At 36.9% G+C, this 25,084-nt stretch overlaps 1 protein-coding gene across 1 annotated transcript in view; it reads right to left on the bottom strand.

Moving 5' to 3' along the window:
- Positions 1-12,505, bottom strand: part of tmem161b (transmembrane protein 161B) — a 33,025-nt gene extending 20,520 nt beyond the window's left edge. Inside the window, exon 1 of the mRNA XM_079816277.1 lies at positions 12,273-12,505. Coding sequence (XP_079672403.1) covers positions 12,273-12,275 — 3 coding nt within the window. The 5' untranslated portion in view covers positions 12,276-12,505. The remainder of the gene's footprint in view (positions 1-12,272) is intronic.
- Positions 12,506-25,084: the final 12,579 nt, after the last annotated feature.

The following is a 25,084-nucleotide window of genomic DNA, read 5'->3' as shown; positions in this document are numbered from 1 at the left end:
CGAACTGAATTGTGGGTTCAGTTGCCTCACTGCCGTTGCTCGCAGCAGAAGTTGAAAAGTTTTCAGATTGCCTACGCAAATTGCAAATATGCAAACCCTAGCGAAGACGCAAGCCAACTGCCTTCATGCAACACCAAAAAAGTAATATGATTGGCTGTAGTCACTATGAAGGTCGCGTCAAACACCAAGCTTCAAACACGCCCTCAGTCAAGCCTTTACGCCGACGCCCCGTGTGAATGCAGCGTGAGTAAAACAAGTTAATTTCAAAAACCCTGGGTGTGTTAAGAGTAGGGCTGCACGATTAATCGAAATCAAACCGCAATCGTGATTTGGCTTATGTGCGTTTATGAAAGCGCAAAGGCTGCGATTTTAATGAAATAAATAAATGCCCAGCGTGTCAGTGAAGAGCGGCTCTGAGATCAGGAGTAAACGCTGCTCCGTCTGAAAGCACTATGAGTTTGAGCAACATGTGTCAAACATCTTCACAAATTAGTAATGCGAAGCGTTCATAAACCGGTTGTCCAACCAAATACAACGTTTAGTAACATGTTTTTAACTCACTTCATATAGTCAGTCGAGCTGATGTGGCTTCTTATCACAGAATGTCAATCAGCACTGAAAACTTTATTATTATGAAAATACCCAAGAAGGCTTGAAGAACTCAAATACACCATATCTTGTCGCAGAAGTATTGTCTTCATGTTTAATCAGTCAAAGCGTTTCTATCTTCGTTTTATTCAGCCTACAGAGCTAGCTTCACATTAGGGATTTCCCACAGTGATTTCCTGGAAACAAACGATTACTTCTCTGGCGCAAATGTGCCGTTTCTCCTCGAGGGCGCCCTATGACCTCCAGTATGAATGAAACTTTTGGGTAGAAAATAAGAAAAATAAAACTTCTCTCTAAATAAATTTATATGACAATCCATATGTTTTTCTTCAATGTACGGGAGTTTTAATCCCCACAGTGGATGCATAAGAGGCTCATATTCCCTATTAAAGACATAGACTTTAAGAAATTGATATCACATATAAAAAGCACAGATTTGTATAATAATAATAATAATAATTGTTTTTTACAATAAATCCTTAGACCTTTCTAATGATTTTTAGTCATAGGCTGTCTGCATACTAACAGGTAACCCATAATTTTTTGTTTTCTGTAAAAAAATGTAATAATGAATGTTATTGTAATACTAATATTTCTTATTTTTATTTAGTCACATTAATATATAAACACAACAAGTTATATACACACTTTTCATTTTTAAAAATTAATAAATAATAATAATCGCATTTTAAATCGCAATCGCAATTTTAACCAGAATAATCGCAATTATATATTTTCCCCAAATCGTGCAGCCCTAGTTAAGAGTGATTCAATCTGCTCGGAAGAACGTTGGGTTACTTCTGGTGTCTACACAATATCTATTGTATTATTTACTTTTAATTCAGTGTTATATTGTTAAAAAATAAAATAAAAGTAACTAAGAAACTAAGTAGAAATTTCTCAAACTTTTACTGGCCAAGTTAAAGTTACTTATTTTCTTTGTTAATTTTACTTTACTTAGTGAAGTGAAATGTACTTAATTCCATATGAGAAATATACTTAAAAATCTAAGGGCAAAGTAAATTGTACTTGTTTTTTGTCAGTGCTGTTGTGTATGGAAGCTTGTTTACAAAACAGAACAAACAAATAAAAAAAAGGTATTTGTGACATTTTCTTTTAAAAATCTAAAAAAAATGTTATTCTTTTCCTCGCAATTGCGAGTTTACATTAATTTCTCAAAATTGCATGATAGTCACAATTGCTATTTATAAAGTCAGAATTGCATGATATAAAGTTGCAATTGTGAGTTTATACCTCACATTCTGACTTTATAACTCGCAATTGCGACTTTTTATGTAAACTCACAATTGTGAAATAAAAAGTTGCAATTATCTTTTAAAATGTTTTATTCTGGGGCGGAAACAAGCTTCCATAGATGTGTGGGTGGGGAACCCTGAGGACAAACGCACACCCACATGCACATGCACTCTGTAGCTTGTCAGGTGGAAATTTTACCCAGTCAGAAAGCGAACTGACGGAAGCATAACACGACATCATCCAAAGTAACTTTTTACCTTTTTCCCGTGATTTTTTTTGTAAAAAGCAGTGTACACACTATTACCGTCATTTCTTCTTGTCCATCATCCGACATGTTTGTTTACTCTGAAGACACGTTTGATCGCGAGATTTGGTGAGATTTCGCGTGTTCACAGTCGGGACTCTGGTTGTTTGTGAATGGAATCTGTTAGTCTGTGGTTTGCTCCACATCGTAACTCTCCATATACATTTTAGGAACAAAACCGTTAAATCTGTTTTTTTTTTTTTATCATCATGTTTGTGGTCCCTCACATTTTGAAAATCTGATAGTGGGCCAGCCTTTAAGGGGGGGGGGAAACAGACTAAAAAGTCCACAAAGCTACGGAAAAGTAATGAATTTGTTGCCTCAAAGGTAATAACCTTTGCAAATGATGCAGACTTCCCCAGTCAAGCACCTACTCTGTAATTTCCTTTAACACCCCAGCATCAAACTATCCCAGCTACAGCGTGGGAGGACTGCTGGCATCAATGGGCAATCTCACCATCCACGCGTATAAGGCACAGTGTCCTGCCCCTGTGTTGAGGATGGTGATGTGCATTCAAATGATCGCTGATCCGCACAAATTGCTATGTGCCTAGCTAGCCATTTCTAAACACACAAAAGAAATTTACATGGAAACATGGCTGGACTGTCACTCAGGAATGAAGGAATCATGAATCATATTGTAGAGCAATTCAATCACATGGCAGAAAATCTAGGGAATTTTCTGAAATATTGTGTGATGTGATATCGTAATTTTGAAAGGTTGACTTGTTGAATTCTGTTCCATGACTTTGGAACCTAATTGTCAAGAGTTGTGGTATGCAATGGTCACATATTCTTGAAAATCTAGCAGTTTATTTCCTTATTATTTCACAATTAAGCACCTCTGGAAAAGTCTAACAAAACTTGACAGCATAATAAAATAAGCAACACTAACAGCACTAGTACATTAAACCAGTAGTTCTCAACATTTTTAACTCTAGGCCTCCCTTTGTCCAAGACAACATTAAAAGGCCTTCCTATCTAAGCTGATATGTACCTCTGGTATTTATGTAAAAAAACATTTTTTACAGGTTTTATACTATGAATACAGTATTTTCAAGTGACTACAACTTAACTTTTTTTTTATTTATTAAAAAATAAATAAACAAATAAATAAATAACATTGGCAAGTCACATTTAATACATTCGGAAATAATGTAAAATACCAGTAAGTAAAACAATACATCTACAAACATGTATTTTTAGTTACCCTGACAGGCCTCACTCCATTTCCTTGCTTCTATGGGAAAAAAATGATTGTACCTTTTTTTTTTTTTTTTTTTAAACATAATTTGTTTATATTTGCTCACTGTATCCAAGACAGTCTAAACGGTACAAAAAATCATTCAGTTCTTTTAAGTTAATAACCTTTGCTCTATTTGTCTTGACTTTCTTAGTCAACTATACTGTGTTCTTTTAAAAACCACAGCAATTATTCCAGTTAGAGGATCAACCGCTGTGATATTTAAGCACTGCTGCCATTTAATTCACAGTAAAACACAGTGAAAAATTAGTTTCTCTCAGCATACATTTCATTATGAAAAGCTCTCTCTGTGTGCAGCACAAATGCAAAGCTTTCTAAAATGTTATATTTCATTTATTTTATCCTGCTTTTCACCACTTTGACAATACATGCACAGAGGTAGAGCCGCACAATGGCACAATAGCTATAATGTGTTGGTCTGAAACACATGAAAGCTGCCACATGCTTCTTTTCACTGCTGGTCACAAACACCTCTGAGAGAACACAAGCTGATGCCAGAATTCAATGTTTCCTTCACTTTACCTGAACCAGACAGCCATGGGAACTATACAGCCAATAAGAATGCATGGGAGGCTGCTATTAAGTTGAATCAATGGATGTTAGTCATACGTGGGCTGGAATCAAGTGTACTTTTTAAAATGTCGTTTTATAAATACACACTGACAAAGTGCTCAGTTTTATTTGTGAATCAAGAGAAACTACGATCATTCAACGTAAGTCACGACGACATAAAAGTAAAGTACCAATAAATCACGTAACAGGTACGCCGTGTGTTAGCTGGGAAGGATTAGCATGCATTCTGTGCCAATCAGGAGCAGTCATATGATTCATTAACAGCTCAAGTTGGTATTGTTTATTTGCCATGGTAATTGTTGTTTCCATAACCCCAAAATGCTTATAAAATCATTTTAATTAGTGTGGTGAGTACTTTATTGTGTTACAAAAACTGCTATTTAATAGCTTTAACTTAAAGGCCTATTTATTCATCATCAGTATTAGTCATATTCATACAATTTATGTGTTTAAGTAGGCTAAAGTGGGACAGTACTTGTGTGTGGTCATACATTTTTGTGGAATAAATTTGCTTGTTTTTATTTTAAACTAGTCTAGACTAGTCTACAGTGGAGGCATTTATTTAATTTGAGTTAACTCAGGTTTGCTAACTGCTCTAAAGAAAATGTGAAGCCAATGTATAAAGTTAATAAAGATAAAGTTAATAAGTTAAATTATTGTTGAAGTTATTATTAGGTTAAAAGTGAATCTAGAGTTATTATTGATTGCCATGAACCATGGCTCCACAGCAAACAGAACCGAACCGTGGCATTGGTGTATCGTTACACCCCTATTATGGAGAAATAAATATAATTGTATTCCTTCAGAAAACATGCATTCATGCATGCTCATTTCTTGGTATTTGAGCAAAACTAGAAGCACCATTAACACTATGCACAGCACCGCTCACTTGTATAGAAAAACTTTAACGCTGGGTGAGAGGAATGCAGATTTTTAAATATGATGATATTTTCTAAAAGGTACAGCTGCAAAACTTAATGTCCATCAACCAACAGAAAGGTGTCACACTTTAGGATACCAACCCAACACCCTGGACCATTCTCCTTAAAAGCATGACATAAAAAATGGGATGCTTCCCTTGCTGGGGAAGTTTGATCCTTCAGTCTAAGTCACCATGAGAGGTTGGGGCAGAAGAGGTAATTGAAGCAGCATGGGACACTTATCTGCCACACTGGCAGTGACCTGGACAGCACAGGGGCCAAATGAGCTCTGAAGGGGGTCATGGAAGATAACCAGCAGGTCTAGAAGCTCAGTCACCATGAGATAATGGTCAGGAGGAGAGTTGCTCTGGTAAAGTATGGATTTTTGAGCTCTTCAAAAACAGCCTGTGGCGACACGTCAAAATTTGAGATTAAAATTGCAGTTACTGTAATTTCCTTCCATTACCCAAGTTCTCACTGTATAATTTAACCAGTCACAAAGACTAATGCCAGTGTGGAAAGAAACTGACATCAACCTAAAACTGATATAATAGCATTATTATTAGAGGATACACTATATTGCCAAAAGTTTTGGGATGCCCACATGCACATCAACTTTAAATGACATCCCATTCTTAATCCGTAGGGTTTAATATAGAGTTGGCCGACCCTTTGCAGCTATGTCAGCTTCAACTCTTCTGGGAAGGCTTTCCACAAGGTTTAGGAGTGTGTCTATGGGAATTTTTGACCATTCTTCTAGAAGCGCACTTGTCAGTCCTTCCAGAAAAATGCGGCTTTTTTTTGTGATTGTTGCGGGCAAAAATCCTTGATTATGCGGCACGTTTTCTTAAAAAATGCGATGAAAAATGCGGGATATTTATGCAATTTTATGCGATAAAATTGCGGGAACTTGCAAAAACTGCGGTTTGATGAGAAAGAGAAAAAAAGCACTACATCACAGAAAGTGCTGGAATATTTAAGTTCTCATCTTGTTTTATTGAAGACCTTAATAATGGCTCAAATTTACAAAACATTTAGTCAATCAAGTTCTGTAGCTTTACAAAAGGAATATGCTACAACTTCTGAAAAAATTAATAAATAACTTCCTGTTTTACAGATGTCGCTATACAAAACAGACATTTGAGTGCTTCCAATGCACAAAGTGCAATCTCTTAAAGGGTTAGTTCACCTAAAAATGAAAATTCTGTCATTAATGACTTCCCTTTATGTTGTTGGACACAAATTAAGATATTTTAGTTGAATTCCGATGGCTCAGAAAGGCCTCCATTGGCACAATGTACACTCTCAAGACCCATAAAAGGTAGCCTACTAAAGACGTCGTTACAAAGTCCATCTCACTACAGTGGTTCTACAATAACTTTATGAAGCGACGATAATAGTTATTGTGTGCAAAAAAAACTAAATAACGACTTATATAGTGATGACTTATTTCAAAACACAGCATCATGATGCTATGAATCATCGAGTCGATTCATGATTCGGATCGCGTGTCAAACTGCTGAAATACGTGACTTTGGCGATCCAACCCGCTGAATCGACTCATTGATTCATAACGCTTCAAACCGCTGAATCAACTCATTGATTCATAACGCTTCAAACCGCTGAATCGACTCATTGATTCATAACGCTTCAAAGCTGTGTTTTGAAATCAGTCAGCACACAGGGAAACTGCTTTGCTCTTTTGCTGTTATTTTTGTTGGCCAATGGGAGTTTGTGCTTCATCATGGTTTCACCGGTATCTATGGTTTCTCCACGGGGTTTGAAGCTTTTCGATGACGTTCGCGTCGGGTAATCACGTCACTACAAAACGTTTCCCATGGCAATAGGCGGAAATGGCGGCTCTTCTGTGAAGTAAACGAAAATTTTTCAACTTTCTGCTAATATATATGACTTTTTTTGCAACGAAAATGCGGGGATTATGAAATCATGATAGCCCCGCATATTTTGCACGCGGAAATAGGCAATTTATGCGGCTAAAGTGCGGCGTATTTGAAAAAATGCGGCCCCCGCATGAATATGCGGACTTTGGCTGATTATGCGTTAAATCACGCGATCGCATAATCGCGTTTTTCTGGAGGGACTGATTTGTGAGGTCAGCCACTGATGCTGGACGAGAAGGCCTGGCTCGCAGTCTCTGTTCTAATTCATCGAAAAAGTTGTTCTATCGGGTTGAGGTCAAGACTCTCTGCAGGCCAGTCAAGTTTCTCCACACCAAACTCGCCTATCTCTATGTCTTTATAGACCTTGCTTAATTGTGCACTGGTGCGTAGACATGTTGGAACAAGAAGGGGCCATCCCCAAACTATTCCCACAAAGTTGAGCATGAAATTGTCCAAAATGTCTAGGTATGCTGAGGCATTATGAGTTCCTTTCACTGGAACTAAGGGGCCAAGTCCAACCCCTGTGGACTTATTGCACAGGTGGCAACCTATCACAGCACCACGCTTTAATTCACTGAGCTCCTGAGAGTGACCCATTCTTTCACAAATGTTTGTAGGAGCAGTCTGCATTCCTAGGTGCTTGATTTTATACACCTGTGACGACGGAAGTGATCGGAACACCTGAATTCAATGATTTGGAGGGGTGTCCCAATACTTTTGGCAATATAGTGTATATTAATTACATCACCTTAAAACCTCATATAAAAGCAATCTATAATGTACTGTAACAAGAACTATAAGTTCTGCTGAGAGTTAATATCTGTTAAAAGGTCCTGTTCTTCGTGATCCCATTTTTCAAACTTTAGTTAGTGTGTAATGTTGCTGTTAGAGCATAAATAATACATGTAAAATTATAAAGCTCAAAGTTCAATGCCAAGCGAGATATTTTATTTGACAGAAGTTCCCTTTCAAAGCCTACAGCGAACGGCCGGTTTGGACTACTGCTTTTTAACTGCTTTTTATCATTACAATCACCACAAAGCTGCCGCCTTTTACATAGGGACTAATTAAACATTTTTGCTAAGTAATTTGAAAATCTAAAAAATAGATATAGTGAATATAATATAGTATTAGTATGTAAATAATAAGTAAGTATAGTCCTTGCAATTTTACAACACAATATTTTAAGTGTGTCCCATCAGGTAATCAACAGTTCTACACACACTTGCGGTCTTCACGCTAATTTGAACACTTGAACCAAATGCATGAAATATGGGTAACACTAGGGCTGCTCGATTATGGAAAAAATCATAATCATGATTATTTTGGTCAATATTGAAATCACGATTATGAAACACGATTATTTCACATAGCAGGTTTCTGCTCGTCGTCTGATTCCTCGAAGCCAAACTGTTCCCAGACAACCAGTGTTGGGCACGTTACTTTAAAAAAGTAATTCGTTATAGTTACTAGTTACTTCTTACAAATAGTAACTGAGTTACATCATCATAAAAGTAACTAATTAACAGGGAAAGTTTTTTTTTTCTTCAAAACTTGGATGCCCTCAATATTAAATATGTTAAATGAATGAATTGAACACTAAATAGAATAAATGATTATTATAAAACATTGTACATTAATGTACACTATTGTAATGTTGCTGTGGGACAATGTGAGAGACACCCATCAAATTCAATGCATTATTGTAATTTGTAAATATTATCAGTAGGCCTACTATAGTGTAAATATTGTGTATAATATTGTGAATATTACTCAGTACTTAAAGGTCCCATGGCATGGCATTTTTCTATTATTTTATAATGTTTCCTGAGGTGTACTTATATTGTTAGTATGATTTTTACATCATAAATTGTCATAATTTTAGAAATAAAAGGCCTTTTTTCTATACTGATGTTTGCCCTGTGGCTGAATGCCCTGTTTCAAGAGGCGTGTCTGCTGTGAGACTTCAGTAAAAACGGCGACTGTTGTGATTGGCTGACATCTTTGCATTTGAATGAGTATCAGATCTTGTAGCGGAGGGGGCGTGGTTTAACGAGGTCGACCAGGCACGAGAAGGCACGAGCCTGCTGCCAGAGAGATGGATGGACCTGAGTTCACTTCTCATCAGTTCTGTCAGTACGTCTCAGTTCAGTGAACTGTTTTAGTTACAGCATATACTTCAGGTTATTCGTTTATTTCTAGTCGGAGGGGCTGTCACTCATGTTAGAAAGTTAGTAACTCTAGTAAGTTATGGATCAGCGCTGACTGGAGACGCGAACCGTTTAGAACGATTCAGTCCGATTTGGTGAACTGGTTCGGTTCACTAAAAAGAACTGGTTCAAAAGAATGATTCGTTCGCGAACCGGACATCACTAATGTACCAGAGATGGAGCTCAGCGATTGCTAACAAAGTTATTTATAGTAACTACTGAGTTGTGAGAGCGCTGTCAGTGCGAGTTTATTTTGTTTGTATCAGAGAGTTCTGAATAAACACGAGTCCCAGTCACGCCGAGTCCGTCTTCCTCCTTATTCTACCAACTTTGTAACATCAGTGTTTCCCCTACAATGTATTTGCCGCTGGATTTTCAGCGCCACTGCAAAATCTTCACATGATCAGTAATATCACATTCACTTACGCACTGTAAAAGAGAGAGAGAGATTGACGATGGCCAGAGAACTAAACAAAAATGTAGTCTGTTTACACTTACACAATATCACAGGGCTGTGATATTAATCTTATTTTATTTTCGCTTCCAAGTATTATAAAAAGAAGATATGAGGTAAAACTATTATAAACTATGCTCGCGCATCGTCTAGCATAACTTCCTTCCCTTTATAGCGCGCGCTGTCATTTCTCCCCAACAAACATGCATTTAACGTCAGATTCAGCACAATCTGTGATTGTTGTCAAATGCACTCTCCACTTTGGCTAAAATGCAGAACGTGTTTGATTAAATTAAAAGCACAATAATCCGCGCAATATACGCTGTTTCCAAGTTCAAGGCGGGTGTGTGTGTGTGTGTGTGTGTGTGTGTGTGTACGCACGCTGCGAAACGGACCGACTTGCACATATGCTTCGTTTGCGCGACTAAACCATCAAATACACAACAAAATAGCCTATATCTCAAAATGACAGGCATTATTCACTTAAACACAGTTTAGCTTAAATGGGCGAAAATAGTTGGGAGAAACTAATGGGAGAATGATATTAGATCTGCATCTTAAAGGGGCAGCATCTAATAAACCTGGTAACGATTGAGCCAATAATGTGAATCAAACAACAAAAGGCAAAGAGAAAATTACTTGCAGCTCTTGTATGATATGTGATGCTCTTTTTTTTTTTTTTTTTACCTTTTTATTAATCTAATATATATATATATATATATATATATATAATTTGATTAATAAAAAGGTTAAAAAAAAAGCCCATCATGTAATAATATTTCACAATATGTTTTTTTCCCCTGTATTTTTGATTAAATAAATGCAGGCTTGATAAGCATGAGATTTTTTGCAAAAATATAAAATAGTATCCAAACACTTTTTTTTATTTTTATATTTTTTTTACATATTGCCCCTTTCTTACATTTGAGCCATTGCCCCTTAGGAACTTTTTGCATGTCCCTGCAGGTTATTGAAGTAAAATAGGCTATAAGCTAGTCACCTTTTAAACTAATAAAAAGCTTAATTTGGATTTTAATGTTCAAAATGTCTATTTCTATCCACAAATCCACCCCGACGAGCGGCTTGGTAACAACCACCGGCACGTAACAGCACCGCTGCTGGAAAAAATTCTAGGGGAAACACTGAACATGCAATGTACCATTACGGCTGTCCATATGAACGAGTTACGAGTAAGTGTTGATTATAGCAGTATTTTTAGATATTTTCCTATCATATGAAAAGCGTCAGTGAGTACACAGCGCAAACAAAGACACAACAGCAGTAATCGAATGTAATCCAGTTTATTGTGGGGATAGCTGGCTAGCCCGGATACGCTCACACTTACCCCCCGTCTGCTTAATCTCGCGCCGCGTTTGGTGCCTCCGCTGTGGGCCAGATGCAGTACTGGGGGTCGGTTATGTTGAAGGCCACCCGGCCAGTGCAGTCCGAGCTTCGGCGTGTGTGAGGTTTATCTCTAAAGAGATGTGAGTCTGCCGATGTTGAGCAGAAACTCATGACTGTATGCACATTTTAGAACAGATAGACGCGATGGGGACGTACAAAAACACTGACTCACAAGATAGAAAGCACGAAAACACCGTTCTGTCGGGAGAGAGAGAGAAGCCGCAGTGTGTGCACGAATAATAGAGTTCTGTGTGAACTTGAATAATTAGCTACACATCAGAAATCACAGATCAGACGGAACTGAAAAAAGACTTCTGTTTTCATTTGTACATCCAGACACTGAGAAACTGCCAGCATTCACTCGTTCACAAGCCATGATCTCTCGAGGACAAATATGGCGCTCGCATGGGCGTGCCAAATTCTCTGGGCGGAGGAAAGGGAGGTAACCGTTCCTGTTATGAAGTCATAACAGGAAAATTCAAGATCAGCTCGTCTGGGCTCTCATTTTCTCAAAGGAAGAGAAAGACACCCAGAAAATTTCTAGCCACTTGGGGACAATATTCAGGCTAGGGCAACTCATATTAATGTTGAAATACCTCATAAAAAGAAAATTTCATGCCATGGGACCTTTAAATATATAATTTTTACTGTAACAATGACACCTTAAAATAAAGTGTAACCGAAAAATGTCATGCAAGGAGACAAGTGATCATGTGCAAAGACTGCAAGTGTGTGTATTGGGAATTTGGGACAGGTCCATAATTCATGTCTTTAAATGAGCAATGACAGGTAAGATTAAGGAACACTGTTTTGTCTCTGTTTCCCCTTTTCCATACAATGAAAGGTAACTGTGACTAAAGCGTAACATCTCTTCCTGTACATTAATAAATTTTACACCGGTTTGAAAACTTCTTGAGGCTAACTAAATGACAGAAATGTTAATTTTGGGGTGAACTTTCCCTTTAAGACACAAGCCGTTTTTTGTATGGTTCTGAGGGGGAGATCTCCTCTGGTGCCCTTCCATGATGTCATCCAGTGGAGGGCATTTTGAGGTCAAAAGCACCTGCACCAGGTGAGCCACATCCCCCCCACTAGCAAAACCGTCATGTCCACCGTGTCCAGCATTTACAACTACCATTAAAATGACACCAAATTACACAATTCATCATTTCTGTATAGAAACCACGCATACATTTACACCCATATGATACAATGGTCTCCATCCTAACACATAGGTGAAGAAATGTCTGCAGACATGCTTCTAGATCTGGATCATCCGAATGAACAAATCAATAAAAGATCCTCTCGTTTTATAACTAGTGTGCATTAATGGAATCATGACAGCAATAATGCATTCAGATTATGTGCTCACTTACCATATTGATGTTGCTGTGCAGTGATAGATCTCACAGCCGGCTGACACTCTGAGCACCCCTGAGCGGAGATCCAGCGGCACGGAGCACATAAGCCTGTCTTACGGTGCTGGTATTTGAGAGTACTGTGTTGACAGGTAAAATGAATACCTAAACAAACATCCCACTGATGATCGAGCCGCGGCTGCACTGTGTTTTCAACTGCAGTAGAGGTCACGCTCAGACTCTCGGTTACTGGGCTGTCACAGACAGCCTGTACGGTTTAATGACTGCAAGAGCGTCCTAATAATGAAAGTCTGTATCACAGTAATGTTCTGGGATAATTAATGACATTTATTTTCATATATATACACAATTTATGAAGTATATTGGTAATGAGAACATTGCATTAATCTCATTTTTGAAACAGGCACTGTATTGGGCGACTTAAGGATCTTGCAGGACCCCTTCACCGGAAGTAGTGAAAGGAGCACATGTGACGTTTTCCTACCGGTGTTGTTAACCCTGCACAGGAATATCGGTGCAAATCTTTTACAGTCTATGGTGCAAATTCATTAATAAAAAAAAATTAAAACAACACACAGCTTTATGGTGTTAATAAGCGAAACCAGGGTGTGCAATGACAGTAATTAGAGATTCGTTGAATGAAAGGATTTTCACACTAGAAAAAATATATATTTCTATGAGTTATGTATTATAAATTATTATTTATATATATATTTTTTAGCTTAGATTTCCCCCCTCTTTTTTCCTTGTTTGTTTATTATTGCACTATATAATGTTATTCTCTGAATATGTAAAAAAGCATAGGAACGAGTCTCTTGAAAGAGCATTGTATGCAACTGAGCTATTTATTTTATAAATGTAACGTGTTAAAACATCATTCGTGTAGTTTTCGAAAAGATGTTGAGATTTGCATTCTCTCTTCAAACAAAAAGGCTATTAAAACTTGGTGTGTGTGTGTGTGTGTGTGTGTGTGTGTGTGTGTGTGTGTGTGTGTGTGTGTGTGTGTGTGTGTGTGTGTGTGTGTGTGTGTGTGTGTGTGTGTGTGTGTGTGTGTCAACATTTATTCAGACACCTTTAACTTCTCACATTATCACAGTTTATTCGCTATAGTTTAGAAAAGTAATAAAATATGAGAAGAACTCTGAGTTTTAACTGTGTCAGAACGAATTCATCTTGATAATGTCAGATAAGTTTGATAGAAATTGTAATGGATTACAATCAACCAATCAGCTGTCAGCTGTTGGGTTTCAATAATATCCTCCTTTTATTTTGTATTGTTTTCTATACAATGATAATTAGCAATAAAAAGTTCAATTCTGATTATCATAATAAAAAAAAAATTGTTGATCCTAAGCTGTTTAAATGATTGAATTTAGTTTTGGATTATTGAAGTTCACAGCTGTAATCTGTAGACAAAAGGTGGTGACTTTGAAGAATCTAATCAATGGAAAAGTTGTTTAACATTTGATGTGGGCTATGTAGTAATAAAAATAAAGAACGATAGGTGTGTCCACACATTTGAGTAGTAGTGTAAATAAATGGCAGTGGGTCATGTATGAATTCACTCTCCCTCCCCTATGTCATTATCATTGTGTACAGTAAACAAGATCTTCTCATCCTCTATTTACGAAAGACCGTTTTGTCTAACGGATGTCTATAACTGTCAAATACAAATGGATTTAATGCCTTGTGGAGTGGTCTTATGTTTGCCTTTATTGTTTTATTATATATAGCGATTTTGATTGGATTTGTGTTGCTTTGTCTTCCCAGATTATCTGTATAGCTTTTTAAACATGACTATATTTTTTCTGCTGAGTGCATTTATTTAATAGGCTATGTTCTTTCTTTAGTTGTTCTGTAGGCTAAATTATGTTGTGTAAACAGCAAACACATTCCACTGGTGGAGCTGGGTGTAAACAGTGGTTTAGTGGTGAGCATTAACAGACCACCAGGCCATCCAGGCCGAAAGCACACTTTAACCTGAACGTTTTCAGAATTGCAATGTTGAGGGGCAGTGCACCTTCTTTTTTGGCTTATGGTTTAATTTATTTTGCTATAGTGACTAAATGTTTCCAAGAAAAAACAACAGAGTTGCAAGAATTTATAACCTAGACCTGGAAAAATATCTAAATATTGAACAATTTATCAGTAAATTCACATTTATATTCTATCTATATAAGGTCCATTCACAACATATGTGCACCGAAGCAAGCAAACATTTAATTTCAGGTAGATCTCCATTTTTCTACTCATAATCTTTAATTATTTAACATTAATTGTTAATTAGTTTTGTTAAATTAAAAACTGAATGTGTAATCCTTCATCTACAAAGTACTAATTATTGTGTATTTAAAGTACAAATTTGTATTCTCATGTTTGATCAAAGTCGATGAATCCACCTTTTGGTGAAAGAGCCGCCTCCTTCTTTCCAGTGCCATAGAGAAAAATGGTGTCAAAATTGTACCTTTATTGGGGTACAACAGATTGTCGCTGGGGCAGTACCCTTAACAGGATATATTTTTACCTTTTTTTACGCCTAAAAGGTGCATATTAGTTACAAATATGTACCTTAAGGTACTACTATGAACCTTTTTGTGGTAAAGAAGGTACAAATATATCCTTTTAAGGGTACTGCCCGAGCAAAAAGCTGTTGTACCCCTAAAGGTACAATTTTGACACCCTTTTTCTCTGTGCATTAAATAGTTAAAAGTCTGATGACTTGACTAAAAATCCTTATGTTCATTTAAATACACAAGTGGCATTAATAAACGAATCCTTCTCTTTTATTATTTGTGCAGTGGGGTGGTGAATTGCCTTCATTACTATCCCTGCTGCATGTTTTATTTTTGGAAGAAACACCATATCTGGGTCATGGGAGATCACAGTCGACTTTCACAGGCATTTCTTCTTTTTATCCAAGCTTTCTCTTTGGTATCTGTTCCCTTATTTCCAACTCCCTTGCTCTGCAATAGAAATCCACACTATGACAATACTAAAGCCCAGCCTTTGTATATCCAGTCAAACACCCTTGTTTCTAAATGCCACTCGCTATTTTTCATGGTGATTTTTTTTACATTTTTTTTACAAAAACTAGAGACAGCAAGATTGCATCCCGTTTCTATCTTCTATTAATTAAACATGATTTGAAATGTGTGCCAGAGCCCCAGCTGCTCTGCCCTTGAGAAACAGACAAGACACACACGCACACACACACAATTCTGCAGTATTTGAATTTAACAGTTTACTTTATCAGTATAATCTGTCATTTAAATTATAATACAAATGCAAACGCATCTGAATGATTTCCATGTTTGTTTTTATTTTTTCCCCTGTAAATAAGACACATAGCTTTCTGTTCAACATTAGAATTCTTTATTATTTTTATATTTCATTATTATTATTTTAAATATAAAGCTGCAGGGAATAGACCTTCTCTTATCTACTGTATACATCATTCATATTTCCTCTCTATTGTTTAAAGAAATGCAAGAGTGGCATTTATATGCCATTGTGATATCCAGTCCACTTAGAAGCATCATACCCGTTCTATCAAATGTCATGCGGTTTTTCTAGAGACATAATGTTATTTAAAGGAATTACACTGGAGGTGCTTTTGTTGCATGTATACACTTCTCTCAATGTAAATGTCACCTCCGTGCATTGTTGACATTAGACCCCGGTCGAAAGCCCCAAACATCCCTGGCACAAGACAAGATGGAAAACTGTGCACACGAATATGTGCTCATTATGCATTTTTTAGTGAAATCACAGGCAAAGAGTGAATATTGTGGCGTGTTCTCATGAACGTCTCTCATCAAGGGCTTGCAAACTGCAATGCTGCATGCAAGTCATAGTATTTCTAGAGCCAACACACAGTTAGATTCATGACTATAGAATAGGCTTTCTTTACCTATAGTGTCCTCTGAGTGAGGCCTTTTGAACAGACTTCAAGCAGCTCTGAAAGAGGGCTGGCCCGTCTCTGAGAGGGCCGCTTTGTGGGTCCATTGGGTCAGACAGATCTCCTGCTGTGAACTCCCACACCTTACAATCCATCTCTCCCTGATGGTCCCCCCCTCTGTTGTCTCACAGAAGTGCCTATCTAATGGCTAGAGCCCCTTAAGGCAAAAAATGGAGCTAGATTGTATTTTTTTAAGGAGTATTCTTCAAATAAACCACGTAGAATGACAAACAAAGCAAACAGTACAATTTCAAATGGCCAAGTCTAAGGCATCCTGTCCAAATGGCCCACTGTGGTTATATGCGGATGGCATTAGTTTGAATAGATTCTGCCACAGCTCTGCAATCCAAAAATGTGATAATTAAAAGAGCGGGGAGGGCGGGCTCTCCGGGAAAGAGAGAGAGGGAGAGAGGGAGAGAGGGAGAGAGAGAATTCTCTTCATCAAGTAATTAGCCAGGCTTTCATACGGAGCCGCACGGTATCCTTATTATTTTCCGATGGGTTGATGATGGACTTACAGGGAATCACGGACACACGCACCTGAAGTGGCACATCTGAAAAACAGTAAGATCACGGGATGAAAGCTGTCTGGACGCACCATATTCATGCGCCGTTATTTGCATGTCCGACCGGGTCCGCCCTTCTGTCAAGGTTGCATTGTGTATCTTCAATAGAGCAGTCAGATTCATCATTTTATTTTATGCCACCATTTATGGTACTAGAGGATCATATGTACTGACATGTATAATGAATGTTTTTATGCACATTCTATTCGTGTTATTTTTATTATTGCAGGTCTTTAAAAGCCAATATAAGTGTCAGTCTGTCTGTTTACAGGCCGCTTTTCTGGCTGAAGGCTTTTCGTGCACTATTTGCAATTAAAAAATGTAAAGGTGTCTTCTACGTGTTTCACATGCATTTCCAGTTTTGATCATTTAGTGTAGTGTTGCATGACATTATTTGACAAAAGATGTTGATTACTCACGTATTGTAAACCAATAGCCCAATACAAAGCCTATATGGAGTTGCTGAAGTCTATAAAGTCTCTAACTAACAACACATGTTTTGGTGATAAAGAGCTTGACCTTTAGGTTAAGGGTGTTTGGCCAGCATTTGACCTTGACCTCTAGGCATATTATCTGCTGACCTCTTCTTGTTGAAGTCATATTGATTACCCCATCCCCAGAGACCCGAGCTCACTGACCGCTCATTTCACCCCCCCTTTATTCTCATTTACTTAACTCAACATTTTTGAAAATGTTTGTACATTTCAAGTGCTTTGCGCAGTGCGTCCTTTTATCCAGCTGTGCTGCAATATCTGTCCGTCAATGAAAATAAATGAAAATGTTAATAATGAAAAACTCAGCCTTTGTTATTTATTGCACACCATTAAATATTTTTTTGCTATGCCTCTCTTTTTGTACATCATCATGTTTTGTACAGCATTTTTTAATCTTCAAAAAATATGTGGGCCTGTTTTTTTGTATGTACAAATTGCATATATATATATATATATATATATATATATATATATATATATATATATATATATATATATATATATATATATATATATATATATATATATATATATATATATATATATATATATATATATATATATATATATATATATATATATATATATATATATATATATATATATATATATATATATATATATATATATATATATATATATATATATATATATATAGGCCTATACACACACTATATATAATATACCCTAAAACCAGTCATAAGTTGCATATTTGTGGCAATAGCCAACAATACATTGTATGGGTCAAAATGATCGATTTTTCTTTTATGGCAAAAATCATTAGAATATTAAGTAAAGATCACGTTCCATGAAGATATTTTGTAAATTTCCAAACGTAAATATATCAAACAGTTATTATTAGTAGTAATATGCATTGCTAAGCTCTTCGTTTGAACAACTTTAAAGGCGATTTTCTCAATATTTAGATTTTTTTGCACCCTCAGATTCCAGATTTTCAATCTAAATTTGTATATCGGCCAAATATTGTCCTATCCTAACAAACCATACATCAATGGAAAACTTATTTATTCAGCTTTCAGATGATGTATAAATCTCAATTTCAGAAAATTGACCCTTATGGCTGGTTTTGTGGTCCAGGGTCACATATACACACATCTCGGCTATAATTGTTATTATATTATGACTATTATTATTATTATTATTATCATATTAAGGTATTTAATTTGCAATAAAAGCAAACCTGAGTTGAACAGTTTTGTTACTCTGTGTTGAACAGTTTAACAGCATGTTTAATATAACAATAATAATAATAAATAGCATTTAGTTTCTTTTAAAATAACTTAAAAATATAAAGACATGAAAAAAAAACCTTTATTTAAACTTTCCCTCTACAATTTACTGTGAATGATTTGGTGTAATGCAAACTCACTCATGTTAAAACTAAAATTAAAATTAAATGTAAATAAACTGTTACCGTTGTGCAAGATCATTCTGTGAATTTAATGAATTCTGTGAGTCTTGTGGAACACATAAAATGGAAGTGAATTAAAATGGAAAATGAATGCATCACACTACATAACTTCACTCATGAAAGAATGACCATAATTCACGTCTTGCTGTACTGATAGTGTCACAGCATTGTCTCCTCATCCTCACACACACTGTCACCAGCCCCTCGAACGCTTCTCAGAAAGACAAAAAAGGTCTCGGCGCACTGACCACGCAATGCTGTGACACACCCAGGAGCAACAACCCGCCGCCGGTGAAGTTCTCAAGGAAAAGTTTCTGTCTGGCCGTGGAGTGGGGGCTGGACAGGAGCGTTAGCATAACAAAGACCCTGGAGCATGTGAACTTGAGGAACCTTTCGACCCCGCAGCTCGATGTCTGAATGGTGCTAGGGCCTCCTCATAGAGCTCCTCCACCACTCTACTATTCGTGGCTAAATTGTTAATCAGGGTAATTTAATAAACTTTTCAATATGCCCCCATCTCTCATCAGGAGAGGCATTCACAGCACACACACACACACACACACACACACACACACACACACACACACACACACACACACACACACACACACACACACACACACACACACACACACACACACACACACACACACACACACACACACACAAAGCTTGCTCTCTCTTTTTATTTAGTCGGTTCAGACAGGCAGCTGTTGCTCATGATTCTCAGTCCAAATGTAACGCTGGAAGTGTGTGTGTGTTTGTGTGTAGTGCCTCTGTACATCACTGACAATAATAACATCACAATCAATCACTCATGGCCATTAACGGCACTGGGAAATTAATCAGGAATATCAAAATGCAATGTATTTTATTTTGATGCCATTTATTTACTCTGAGAAGAAAAAACATTTGAATGATGCATTGTTGTTAATGTATTTTTTTATCTCTCTCTCTCTCTCTCTCTCTCTCTCTCTCTCTCTCTCTCTCTCTCTCTCTCTCTCTCTAAGGAAAATGTATGACAGTTGCTCTTGTAAAGCAACCCAACGCAGGTCTGACATCTATTTTAACCATCGGCAATGATTCTCACTCTCTATCATGCTAGCTGTACAAACGTCCTCTAAACCTCTCCTTGTTTTGATAACATCTCAATTCTTGTCATTTCTTTTACACATTTTGAGGCCCTAACCAATATGTTAGCTTAAATGCAAGTGATGTCATGTTTAGGCGTGTTTGTCATGGCAGAGTGATATCAGCGCAATGTGTGTGTGTGTGTGTGTGTGTGTGTGTGACTCAAAGCGGAGGCTGCAGTGTATGAGTAACACTGAAGGTCCAGCTCTGTCGTCGACCCCAGTAGTGTATGACTCAATCCTCCAAATGAATCCCGGTGAAATGAGAGTGTATGTGTGTGTGGACATGAATGTGAGATTGTCCTTTGGACAGCACTTTCAGATAAGGGCTTTGTGGAGAGGCTGTGTGCAAGTGGAGACCTCTAGGGTTCAGTAGCTCAGCTTTTATGCTAAAGATGCAAAGACACATCCAACCGTAAAGGTGGTAACACGTATGTATTTAGTAGATATAGTCTATGTGAGTTTAATTAAATACATGCATAAATAAATAAATAAATAAATAAATAAATAAATAAATTCATAATTAATAAATACATGCTAAATTCATAAATAAAGAAAGAAATGCATAATAAATGCTTAATAAATGCATAATAAATAAATACATTTGAGTTATTTATTTTTATATTATACAATTATAATGTATATACACTACTGGTCCAAATGCGAAAATTGCAGCATATTTTTATAATATTAAAGCAGAAGCTGGTCAATAATTGCACAAAGCCTCATAAATAAAAATTTATTACATGAAAAAACGTATATGCCACCATCTCTCATTGGGAGAGGCATTCACATATGGCGCAAAAAAAAAAAATTCTACCTCATTATATGTGTGTAAGCTTGAATGCATTATGGTTATTAATATATTATGTATTTGTTAAAACATTTTCTGTCCAATATATTGTTAAATGAAATATAATAATTTAAAAGCCTTTGCATTGCACATGTTAAATGCACACACACACACACACACACACACACACACACACACACACACACACACACACACACACACACACACACACACACACACACACACACACACACACACACACACACACACACACACACACACACACACACACACACACACACACACACACACACACACACACACACACACACACACACACACACACACACACACACACACACACACACACACACACACACACACACACACACACACACACACACACACACACACACACACACACACACACACACACACAAAACACCTTACATGGGCTTTCATCTCTTTATACTGGTCCAAAATAGGAAAAATATAGAACATTTTGGTGATATTTGGCAGAAGCTGGTCGATATTTGCACAGTGCTTCAGGCGAAGCAGACATGCATGGAGAGGATGGAGGGGTATGCTATTTATACACAGACATGTCACACACTCTCAGACAGATTTTCTCATGCTCTTAGGGTGATTTGCATCAGAGTTAGCCATGGTAAGGCCTCTCACCCACATATGAATACAGCTATAGTGGAACGGAGCGGGCGGCGACACTCCCTCAGGGGTGAAACAATGAGGATGTGTGTGATCTGCAGGTGTCTGTCTTTAAATCCACAATCACATGAAACATCATCTGGTGTTGTACCTATACTGAATGTTATATCATAATCAAGGAAGCCATTGCTCCTTTATTAAATGCAGTTATTTTGCAGGAGATAAAGTGTAATATTCATATTGTAGCTCCGTAGCCGAACTGCTTTAAAATAATGTGTCATTATAATAAAATTTAGCTTTTGTTTTTGTTTTAATAAATTTTTATATATTTTTTTTTATTATTTATTTTATTTTATATCATAATAATTCATACATGGCAAAAACTGTGCAGTCTTTTTTTTTTTTTTTTGCTGATAGGGACACATGTCTGAAGTTCAAGTTGAAGGCTTCAGTGAGTTTAGCCAGCGACATTTGGTGTCTGACAAGCCAAGTAGTGAAAGGCTATGAAAACAAATGAAGGATGGGTCTCTAAGGACCTCCACCGTGGTCTGAGCACATGGGTGAGGGGACTTCGTCTAGACCAAACCTCTTTTGTGAGTCCCCTGTGATCCCTGTCCTGTCTGAATAGAGGAACTTGACCCTGGGACATGGGTTACTAGTGACAGAGACACAGAATCAGCAGTTTGTATTTATTTGTAAATAACCCAAGACCCAGAAATCACAATCTAAATCATGGCTGTGCATTAACTTTTTTTTTTTTGCAGCACAGGTGCTACAGAGGTTGAAAGTTTTGTAGCAAAGGTCATGCAATTGTAGAACAAAAATAAAACATCTGTTACCATCTCTGAAAACAACCAAGTGATGCAGTTCATCACTTAAACAGGCCTGTGACTGACAAAGGACATTAAAGGGGTCCTATTTTGCTTTTTCACTTTTTCAAACTTGCTGTTTGAGCATAAAAAAAGATCTGCAAGGATGCAAAGCTCAAACCCCATTCCAAAGAGAGATATTTCATTTAACAGAATCCACTTTTCAAGAACTATAACAAACGGCTCGTTTGGACTACAGTACGTTTTTTTCCGGATCTTGTGAAGTCACAATGTTACCCATCCCGGCCCCAGAATACACACAAAAAAAATGGGACAAGGCTTGGTTGACCTGCACTAGAGAAGATACCGGGCCCTATCGCAATGCGACACCAGGCAAATGTTTTTTGCTAGTTTCAGCCCGACGCAGTTATATCATTTTCACGTCCAGCCCCACGTTATTTAAATAGCAAATGCACTCGCGCTCATCTATTCGCCTATGGGTGATCTCTGTCTGATCACCGTTATGATTAGATGTTCTATGCATTTATCTGTCTGTTACCTGAGATTAAACTACGTTTTGAACCTTATTCATCTGCCTTTGTCTGTCTGCCTGCAAGCACACTATGACACCTCTTGCTTAACTATGTTCATTTTGTTTATATAGTGCAATATCACTAATCATCCAGACAACATCCATATGTTTTGGTTAAGCACTTGATAATACAGCTTAATTTTCCTGTAAATCATTAGAAAGGTCAAAAGTTATAATATTAAATTATGAAACAAAATCTGTGACATCAGTTTCTTAAAGGGTTAGTTCACCTAAAAATGAAAATTAGCTCATGATTTACTCACCCTCAAGTCATCCTAGGTGTATATGACATTCTTCTTTCCCACAAATAAAATTGGAGTTTTATGTTAAAAAGTCCTGGCTAATCCAAGCTTTATAATGGCAGTAATTGTTGCTCTGTTTTTGAAGTCCAAAAAATGCTTTCTGTCCATCAATCAAATAATGTGCTCCACACAGCTCTGGGGTTTAATAAAGGCTTTTTGAAGCGAATCGATGCGTTTGTGTAAGAAAATATCCATATTTAAAACTTCATAAACTTAAGTTTCGGCTTCCATGGAAAAAGTGTTGAAAGTGCCTCTCACAGTTCAAAATGCTTATGCTACAGTAACGATTGTCAGATTGGCACTTTCAACACTTTTTTCACGGAAGGCGATCGGCCGAAACTTTACTTTATAAAGTTTTAAATAAGGATATTTTTCTTACACAAACGCATCGATTCGCTTCAGGACTTTTTTAATATAAAGGCAATTTTATTTGTCTGAAAGAAGTCATATACTCTTAGCATGACTTGAGGGTGAGTGAATCATGGGCTAATTTTCATTTTTGGGTGAACTATCCCTTTAATTTTTGTAAGGAAATCTTATGCATCCACTGAGAGAAGTCTTTTACACTTCTCTACATTGGAGAAAAATTTATGGATTTGAAATTTTGCCCTATTTTTACCCACATTTGGGTGTTGTGAGCATTAGTGGGTACACACGTGATGTTTGTTTCATTCATACTCGTAGCTGGAGGGCGCCCTGCTGCAGAAAATCCAAAAGCGAGACTCCTAGAAGTCATAAAGCTTATGACATTCCAGGAAATCTCTTATATGGACAAAGACATCCAAAAATTACTGTAGCCCGAAAAAAGGCAGATAGAGACATTGACTGATGAAGCATGAAGACAATGAACACATTGCGACAATAGGCCTATATGGTTTATCTTTGTTCTTCAAGGCATCTCAGATATTTTGATAAGAGTAAAGTATAGTTATAATGCAATGCTAATCGACATAGCCTTTATCACTGTATAGAATAAAACAATAGCCTATCATTTTTGCCTGGATATGAAGCCACGTCAGATCACAAAAAGTTATTTAGTTCTCAGCTGTCATAAAGTGAGTTTGGAGTAAAAACGTCATTAAACGTTCTCTTTTGTTGGACAACGGTTTGAAACTTCTCATTCAAAGTTTGTAAAGATGTTTGGCGCATGTTCGTTTTTCAATTGTATGTCAAACTCACAGCGTATGTAGAAATGGAGCAACATTTACTGCGAAGCAATTGATCCGCTATGATCACAGTGCCACGCTTCACCATGAATCACACTGCACATACTGTTTATTTAATTAAAATGTTGCGATTTCATAATCACATTAAGCCAAATCGCTGTTTCGGCTTAATCATGCAGCCATGGATTAACCTTAACAATATCTCACTTCACACAAATAAGCGGCTCTGTCTCACACATGCAAAACTGTATCGCTCACTATACTGTAGTACATTTATTCAACGCTCAGACAACGCACGTGCAACATATATCTATACGCACTGTACAGCCCTGCTTTTAAAGTATATATGATTGTAGAGATGAATTAAGATTGGTCTCAGATTTATGGTAGTAGAGTTCCTGGAGTATGTGAGATGTCATTTGTTCTTTGCATATTAATGTTTGCATCTCATGAATAGAATCAAATAGCTGTTAAATTCAGCGAGACAGCAATAGTCTGCAGGCTGGCTGATCCACGGTCATAAGCCCACTGGATAATGGACAGGGACACTCTTGGATAAGTTTGGAGTGGGATCAGAGAGGCTTTTGAGACCCAAGTATTATTTAGGACTGCAATTATACATGTGAATGGTGAATTAAATTGAGATGATTTTCAATTCTCTGACGGTTTTTTAAGTACAGGACACTGGGCTTTTTTTTTTTTTTATCATAGGCTAATTAACAAATGTGTCATGGATGTATGACTGTTTTTCTTGTGTTAATTGTATTAATTTTTGTGTCATTGTCCATGACAATTAGAGTTCTTTTGTATTTTTTAAATGTTCTTAAATGAATAGTACACCCGACAATGAAAATCCTGTCATCATTTACTTACCCTGTTTTTTCCAAGCCCATGTGATTTT

Source organism: Gobio gobio (genome assembly GCF_949357685.1).
Source record: "Gobio gobio genome assembly, chromosome: 4".
NCBI classification, from domain to species: domain Eukaryota; kingdom Metazoa; phylum Chordata; class Actinopteri; order Cypriniformes; family Gobionidae; genus Gobio; species Gobio gobio.
The sequence above is the reverse complement of the archived record's forward strand: the minus strand, read 5'-3'. Positions and strand labels throughout refer to the sequence as shown.